Source organism: Lontra canadensis, unplaced genomic scaffold (assembly GCF_010015895.1).
Source record: "Lontra canadensis isolate GAN:19392208 unplaced genomic scaffold, GSC_riverotter_1.0 scaffold113, whole genome shotgun sequence".
In the NCBI taxonomy this organism is placed as follows: domain Eukaryota; kingdom Metazoa; phylum Chordata; class Mammalia; order Carnivora; family Mustelidae; genus Lontra; species Lontra canadensis.
Genome location: NW_022631107.1, coordinates 3789062 through 3798369, shown reverse-complemented (window position 1 = coordinate 3798369; position 9308 = coordinate 3789062). Strand labels below are relative to the sequence as shown.

Genomic DNA, 9308 nt, shown 5'->3' with positions numbered 1-9308 from the left:
AACCTGAAACTGTTCTAAGAAATAGTGTTAATAAAATGTTAAAAAAAAAAGATGCCACGTATGATTCTTAATTGTTGAAATATTGTTACGTAACTGTGTAGCACTTTATAGATTTCAAGAGCACCCTTTGGCACACTTTCTCATAGCCTCAATTTTAGAATAGGTAGAGCAGGAACATTGGGATGACTAGTTTAAAAGTGATGCATAAACTCTGGCCTTTTAGTATAGCGAATTAGAAAAGAAGTACATTTAAAAAATCTAATCCTAAATTTTCTGGTTCAGGATCCCCCCATGTATGCTTAATTCTTTCATCTATTTAATACACACTACTCAGTTTTTAACTTGGTTGGCTGTTTTGTGTGTGAGTGGTAAGTCACATAATCTACTTATTGGTGGGTCAGGCATACCTAATGTTATTTGAAACTGGTGCAGGCCCCTCAGATAAACTGGCCTTAAGAGGATTTTGTGACTATTTAAGAAATATGTGGGCTCCCTTATCTCAGGGCAGCAGCTGTCCTAGGGTGTCCTGAAGTGGGTGTGGTAACTGTTGAGGGAGCTGGCAAGCTGTGACCACATTTAGATTTCCACCAATAGATTAAAAACTTAAAATAGGGAAATGTTCAACATTGCACTTCGGGCCTTAGTTTCAGGGTTTTAGACATTTAAAAGTGTTTTTCCTAGTTAAGACCTCACTTGATCCTCGCTACTCTGTGAAAGGGCAGGTGTGACTTCCATTTTATAGGCACGGAAACTGAACTGCCATGAGGTTAGGAGGATTGCCACACTCTCAACTGGAAAACTGGCAGAGCCAGAGACCCTAATTAAGCCTAGAATTCCACCCAGGGAAGCGTGCTAAATTCTTGACTGCTGTTGTCTAAACAAGCCTACTTTCAAAGAAAAAAGTACTAAGTACATCTTTACAATTTTATGGGAGTTTGTTGAATTCTGTGAACATCTGAATCTGAACTTTTTTTTTTTTTCCTAACCTGTAACACCGTGAACCCTATTTACCCAGGATTTTTTCCCACTCAGTAAAGATTTTTTTTAAGTAGAATCATTTGTGAAACACATTTGAAAATGAAAAGTAAACTGAAGTTATGTCAGAACATTTTAGTGACATCTCTAAGTGTGCACTCTGCTGATTACTGTACACACTGAGCAAGGGATTAGAGTAGACAGGGCTGTAAGAATAGATTTCATTTTCTTATGTGTTCCTGGGAGAAAGAGGAAATGAAATTGTGCTAGTGGAGCATTTGTGGAGCTTGTGGAGGGACAGGCCAGCTGCATCTGAATGATAACTAGGAGCTGGCCTCAGCATGGAGCAGATGCACTTGTCCCCGGCTGGGGCCCTGAGAAGGGGCTGTGACCAGCGCCCAAGTCAAGGTTCATCCATTCTTCAGGTCTGGCAAACACTGGTCACTGTCCCATTGATCAGTGTGAGGAACTGAAATTTACCCAGGAACTAGAATAAAATGTAGGAAGCTTTTTAACATTCTTAAAAAGATATAAGGAAACGTGGTTTCCATGAAAAGGAAAATAGTAAGAATAAACTTGAATGAGAGGAAAAGGGAAGGTGGCTGAGGTACGTTGAGGATGATTAGAAGTGAAATGATGAAATTCATGTGAGACAGAAAACAGCAAAATGACATAAAAAATCCAGCCAGTCATGTGGAGATTAAATTTGAGTTCTCCTAGGATGAAGGAAAAAGATGATGGAGAAATAATGAAAAAAGACAAAAGTATTTTTGAGGGGGAAAAAAAAATAACATACTTTTCCAAGTTGAAAAAAAAACAACCAAAAAACCAAACCGGGCTAGGGAGATGCATGGGATTTGCTTCTGTTTTAGCGAAAAGTCACAGACAAAAAACTTACAGGGAAACCTCTGCTGAGGTATCCAAGCAGAAAAATAAAATCTACAAGGGAACAAAAATTAGACTGGCCTCCGATTTCTGCTATCATGACAGAAGACAGCATTAATAGCTTTTCAAAGAAAGTGTGACAAGAATTGTGTGCCCAGTCAAGCTCATTTTCATGCTGAAGGCAAGAGAAATCAGAAGAGCAGCTTCTGCCCTGGGTACCTAATTCATGCGGTTAATTCAGGTGTTTGGGTTTGTCCAAACTGAGTGAGGAACAATCACTAAACCCTTCTACCACAACTTCCCAAATTCTGTAGGTAATTTTGATAGGATTCTTCTTTAACTGGAGTATGTCTTCAAGTAGGTGAAAAGAAGGGCTCACAGGTGCTATTTTCTGAGCCCTCTCCTAGCCGGGAACGCTCGCCCAACAAACACTCTCCCCGTCCTTCTCTGTCTTCATCCACCAAGCCTGTGCCTCTCCTGTGGGCATTCCCAGTGCTTGGCACACAGTGGGGTCAATGAACAGTAAATTGCTCGAGCACGAGATAAAGTAGAGGGAGTATAAGATAAAGAGGAGCAGATTTATACTGCCCTCACTCCATCTGGTTTCCTCATGAAATTTAGGACTCTTGCTAGAAAGTAATGTGGATAAAATTACCGGTTGAAATTCTGGTTTTATTTCAAAATGATAAATAAACCGAGGCATTGTTCTGACCACATTCTACTTCTGGAGGGCTTGTGGAGTTAGAGAAACAGTTCCAGGGGGGCTCCAGTCAGACCCAGAATGACACCAACCAAACTTGTGATTGGCAGAGATGGCCTCTTTAATCCTCAGGGATATTTAAAAGTTCTCCACCCTAATTTCCGAGTATCATAAAAAGTAAAAAGCACTTCTGTTTTGTCATTTTTCCTTTGAAAATGTTTTTAGCAGCAAATAGGACTCCTTGTATTCCTTATTTCATTTTTTTTTTTTATGAGCACAGTAATTCTATGTCAACTTACTTAAAATTAGGGAAAAAACCCCAGAGCCTCTCAGTGGCGCTGCTTGACCCACGGAAGGCTTGCATAAATAGGTGCTCATGTTCACGTTGTCATTTCTACAAATATCAATAAAATATGGTTTGTAAATTGTAAATACAGTAGTAGCAGTTCACACATATTTGATATGCTTTCACACAAGGATTCAGTAAACAATAAATATAATTTCCCTTCTTCAAAACAAAAAAGGGATTTGTAGGTGGAAAAAAAGGGTTAATTTACTCTGGGTGTATCAGCACACCACTTTCAGTGTGCTTTGAAAGAATTAAAAACCATGAAATTGTATTCACTGAATACTGGCCCACAGTTATACTTTTTTTTTTTTTTTTTAAGCTTGGCCTAAAAAAACAACAACAACAACAACAAAAAAACCCCAAACCTGGCTTAAATACATACATCATGGCTTTCTCTTAAAATCCTTACATCTATGGGGATTCGTGGTACCTGGGACTGTACTAAATTTTTTTTCCTCATTAACAATTTCATTAAATTAAAAAAAATCTGACATTTCCCTTAAATGTTAAGTTGAAGCCTGATCTATGCTGCTATGTCCTGTGAAATGAACCTAATTTCAAAGTGAATGGGAACGCCTGAGTGGCCATTTAGAGTGCTGCATTTTTTCCTTCCCTCATGATTCCTGCTGGGTCCTCTTCGCTGAGGCTTTTCCCTGAGTCATATATTTACTGGAAAGGCTACCTAGAGGGGGGGAAAAAACAAAACCCAACATAAATAAAACAAGCCTCACTTTATCACAAAAGCCACAAAATTACTTCTTATTATTACTTATTTACAGAAACTTTTCACACTGGTACTGGTCACTTATTTTGAATTGAGTAAGCAAGGCTAGATATAAAAAAGGTATGTAAGGAACATGATCTATTAAACACAAACCTAGTCAAAATTCTTTCTAAATGCAGGAAGGTTGCTAGAGTGACATCATTCTCATCACTTGTTTCCATGTTGGTGCAGAGGGCCAGGTGGACTTTTTGAAACCTCTGCTTTGCATACATCAGTGTCTTCACTTACAACCACACAGGACAGATTGCAACAAATTCTTTGGCTAAAAATAAATATCTTGCATCATTACTTTGCAGATATGAACCTATGAATGGTGACATTCTAGCAATACCTTATTGATACAAAAGAAAAAAGGAAATTTATTATATTTACAGGTAAAGGACAGAAATGTGGATTACTAATTAAAGCCATACTACAGAAGACTTAATAAGTTTTGTTCTGGAGTATAAACAAATAGATCAATGAAAAGAAAACTGATAAATTCTTAATTATGTTTCAGAAAGTAGTATTAACAAAGGTTACATTTCTAACCAATGAGGTAAAGTGGATTGTTCAACAGCTGGTACTGTGTCAAATAAGTCATTTTGGGAGGGAGAGGAGCGTTAGTTTTCCTTCTTTTCTTTCAACATACCCTTCCTCTCCACCCAATTCCAAATGAATTACAGAATTAAACATAAAAGCGCCAAAGTATAAGAAGTAATGATTATTTATATAATCTTGGGGTGGGGAAATTTCCTAAGCACACCACCTTGCCCTATGAGAAAGACTTGCTGAGCTTAGTACTAAAGCAAGTCAATAGGGAAAAGATGAACACCGACATACAGCTGGGGAAAGAAAAACTGACATACGAAAGGGGATAAAAAAAGCATATTGAGTATATATAAAAAACATTTAGTATCAATGAGTAATCAAATGCAACTTAAAACAATTTTTGATCATCAAGTTGAAGGAAGGTCAGAAGGACAGAGAGGTGGGTTGGAGTTTTGCTAAATGAATAGTCATAGAAATCTTACCATAACTGAGGTATGCAAATAACTTAAATGTTCAAAATTTGTGATATGAATGACTAAGTATATAATAGACACAACAGAATACTAGATTTGCATAGAAGAATAATTACTAATACAAAAAGTAGGTTATAAAACCACATGAATAGTATTTTCATAGAAACTAAAAATTAAAGGGGCGCCTGGGTGGCTCAGTTGGTTAAGTGTCTGACTCTTGATTTCAGCTTAGGCCTTGACCTCAGGGTTGTGAGTTCAAGCCCTGTTTTAAAAAACAGTAAAAAAAAAAAAAAAACCACTAAAAATTAAAAACAAATGAAAAATCCTATCAATCCAATGTTTGGTGCCTCATTGTCCTTATCTGAAAAAATGTGAGCTATTACACCTGCCCCCTTGGAATTATTCTAAAGATTAAATAAACTGATACAGGTAAAGCAACTGAACAGTAGCTAGTACATAGAAAAGTACTCAATAAATGTTAGCCATTATTAGTACATTGATGTGAAAAGATGGGAAGACTTTATTTCCCAAACCTAAGTAGTAGTTATGCTCTAGAATGAAGTATAAGTGGCTTTTATTTTATTCATTTTTGCTTAACTATCTACATTTACTAAAGCAAACATATTAAATATGCAAAGAGAAACTTGTGCCTCCCCCAGAAGCAAACTTTTCAAAGCAGAGCATCCAGATAGTCAACGCACAGTGAAAAATGAGTGATACCAGGAAGGAGCACAGCACTCTCCCGTGGTATTTATACTCTAGAGCCTCCAATGGTCTATAGGCAACAAATCTTTGATATTCTGAACTGCCTGAAGTATTGAGGATAGACTTATCATTCCAGGGACAAAAAGTTTAGATCACTACACCTCATATTTCACACACAATTCATAGAGGTTCAAGATCTAACCAGAAAAAAACAAAAGTTTTAAAGCTGTTAGAAGAAACTATAGATGGATATCTTTATGAACTCAGGGAAGAATTTCTTAACGATGACCCTAAAATCACTGAGTGACACGACCATGAAAACTAACCATGGAAAATCCATCACCGATTACCTCAAAATTTAGAACTTTGGAGTGGCAACAGACACAAGTTGAAAGACAAGATATGCTGGAGGAAGATATCTGGAATGTATATAATAAAGGAGTAGTATTCAGAATAAATGAAGAATACTTACAAATTAATAAGGAAATAATAATGCAACAGGAAAATAGGCAAACAATAGGTATAGGGATTTTACAGAACTCCAACTGGTAACAAGCACAAAATAGGCAAATGATATGAACAGGGAATTCATGGAAGAGTAACTCCAATTGGAATAAACATATTAACAGTATCACCAGAGTCAAGAAAATATACATTAGAATAACACCAAAGTATTTTTCACCCATCAAATTTGCAAAAATAAACACTGCTGTTGGGAGTGGCAATTATTCCAACCAATCACTTGATAACCTAAGTTGAAAATGCACATACACTATGACTCAACAGAGTTTGACTTCAAGATACACAAATGATAAAACCTCTCATACATGCTCAAGGAGCTTCAGATGAGAAAGTTCAGTACAGCACTGTTTATAAGAGCAAAAAACCGAACGCAGTCTAAATGCTCATGTGCTACGTAATGGATAGTATGTTCTGTATTCATAGATAGAATACTGGAAAGAAATACAACTAAGTCTATATATAGTGATCTATATAAATTTCAAAATCACTTCATTAAATAGATATGAAAAAGCAGGGTGTAAAACATTCTTATTATACAGTACGATGCATCATTTAAATTACAAAATTCACCAATGGTATGTATGTTAAAGGGTACATATGTAAGTTTAAAAAAAAGAACTGGAAGAACATCTGAACTCCTAATAATAGATGCCTCTGGGGTGGAGGAGCGATGAAGGATGGAATGGGTCTGGGATGGTGGTCAAAGCCTGACTTCGACCATCTTAATGATCTTTTATTGAAAAAAAGAGAGAAGAAAGTAAGGAACAAAAAATAAGGTCAGTTCTCTAGTAGATGAGTTTTATATTTGTATATTCGTATTTTTCCCAACATGTTAGGAAACCACTCTTTTCGAAGAATAGTGCTTATAGTCTGATGACTACATAGCCTGTATAAAAAAATAAATCATACCTGAAGAAATTTCATATAAAAATGTGCATGTAAAAAAGTAAACCCACTAGAAATAAAACATGAACTTTTAGGTACTCTGAGGGAAGAACATGAAATTTATAAAACTCTGGAAGCATGACTTGAAATCACCTAAAAATTGGCTAGAGGAAACGACTACAACAAGCAAGCGACAAACTATATGGCAAAACAAATCATAAATGAGACTGAAAGATTAATAAACTGGAGTGGTGGCAGGGAAGGACAGAACATGTTTGCTAAAGGACAAATGGATTTCTATGCGGAAACTAAAGCTAAAAACAGAGATGATTACCCTAGTTAAAAAATACAAAGATAGAAGCATGAAGAAATACAGTGAAAACATGTGAAAAGCAGGAGACTTCAACAGAGAATACAAGCCGATGGGCAAAAGACTACTCCCGTAAAGTGAGGGTCTGGGAAACAGGCAGTCAGAGACTCTCTGGGGTGGCCAACAATCCCCTTTTGGCATTGCTGGCATCATTGTGAGAAGGTGTGCCCTTTTAAAATCTATCATTCTACTCACTAGGAATTTATCCTGAGGCAATAACTAGGCAAATATTGCCTGATGGTGTTTGATGTAAACAGTGGTCTTCAAACTTGGGTACATGTAATCCCTGAGCCAACTGAACACGATGAGTGGGCAGGGGGCTTTTCGGGACTTGACTGGGGTGCCTCATGTCTACTGGATTCTTTCTGAGAATGCCTCTGTGGCCAAGGTTTTGGGTTGGTTTTCAGAAGGCACACCAGTCTTCCTTTCACAGTCCTCCTATTTATAGAAGAAAGGCATGTCTCCTCCTCATCCAAATCTTAATGTGGTATATGGCCTTGGGAAAAAACCCAAGGAGGCAGGAAGGAAAAGAAACGCTGGTTATCTGTGGTAAGTGTGAATGCCTCTAACAAAAATTCCAAATTTTTAGCTTTTGTGAAATTACACTGATAGGTGATGTTCATCGCAAATAATTCTTAATGATACATTACTATGTGATTTTTGGTCACTTCGTTTAAAAAGGAATAGCAATAACTGAATGACACTGTTGTAATACATTTTCCATTCCCAAAGAAAGCATATCTATTACTTTTAATACTCTATCATAAAGACTACTGGGGTTTCTTGATGTTTACCAACTATAAAAACAAAAAAGATTTGGGATAGAAATGATGAGGAACACTGTTTAATTCCTGTAGTATTGATCCAAAAACACTTGATTGTATGGAGAAAAATCCCATCTATCTCATTAAATGGCAGTCACTTTCAGTATGTAAACATAAATAGAAAAATCTTTTTCATAATTTTTAATCAAAAATTGTAACATTTGTTTTGATCAATTATATATTCTAATGCAAAAACTCAATTTAGAAGAAATTTTTACATTTTGATAAAAAAGCTTAAAAAATCAAATTTCTATAAATATTATTGCAGATAAGAAGGATAGGCTGATATTTATTGCAGATAAATTGAATTTGAGTCTTCTTTTTCTTTAAGATTTTGTTAAGTAATCTCTACACCCAAAGTGGGTCTTGAACTTACAACCTTGATATCAAGAGTTGCACACTCTACCCATTGAGCCACCCAGGTGCCCCTAAAATGCTTGAAATATATATGCTAAAAAATATACTACCTTAAGATGGAAGTAAAACAAAGGAATTCAAGGAGGAAAGTAAAATTTCTGCCTGTTAAGGAGCTGTAAATGAATGGTAGCCTATATGAAAAAGCAGTGATATATTAATTTCATTTGATACATTTAAGGCTAATTGAAGTTTTATTTTAAAATTTCAATATTTATTTTTTAAAAAACCTCAGGAATTATATGCTTTGCAATTTTGATGAAAATTTCAGATATCAACTTAAAAATATATAAGATACATGGGCTTTCTACATTTTGAGGGAAGAATATGAGAGCAAAAAAAGTTTTGGAGGACACTGATGTACCAAATATTTGAAAGCAGCTAGTCCATTAATAAGGAATAATTAAATAAATAATGGGCATGTTCATATACTGGAATATCGAGAAGGGTATCAACAAGAATGATCTCTACTCACTGATAACAAGGTGTCCCTATATTGTTTACAAAGGTACTTCTGTTATTTTATTTTACTCAAGATTTTAAATAATCTCTATACTCAACACGAGGCTTGAACTCACAACCCTGAGATCAAGAGCTGCATGTTCTACCAACTGAGCCAACCGGGCGTCCCTGTTTCTGTTATTTTAAATTTACTATCATAAAGATCACTTTTTTAAAAAATTAGGCTTTTAAATTCTGGTCGAGGTAAAAAACTGTAATAGTATATACACATCATCATGAGGGAGTAAAGATACCATCAATCTCTTCCAACATCTTCAGTTTTTAGGATTTCAAACTGTGAGATTAAAATGGAATAAATGAAGAGTCAGATGTAGTTCTTTTGGAAATATAACCTTCTTTGCAAAAAGGGGGAGTTGTAAGGAATAGAGA

At 35.8% G+C, this 9308-nt stretch overlaps 1 protein-coding gene across 9 annotated transcripts in view; it reads right to left on the bottom strand.

Annotated features, from left to right (window-relative positions):
* Window positions 1-3517: 3517 nt before the first annotated feature.
* The window catches only part of TUT7 (terminal uridylyl transferase 7), a 59154-nt gene continuing 53363 nt past the window's right edge, over window positions 3518-9308 (bottom strand). For 7 of the 9 annotated variants that reach the window (XM_032840459.1, XM_032840466.1, XM_032840465.1 and 4 more), the window contains one exon: window positions 3518-3591. In XM_032840459.1, the coding sequence (XP_032696350.1) occupies window positions 3524-3591 (68 nt within the window). In that variant the 3' untranslated portion in view covers window positions 3518-3523. Of the gene's footprint in view, window positions 3592-3786; window positions 3956-9308 lie in introns of all 9 variants that reach the window. The other 2 variants (XR_004380634.1, XR_004380635.1) reach the window with 1 other exon arrangement.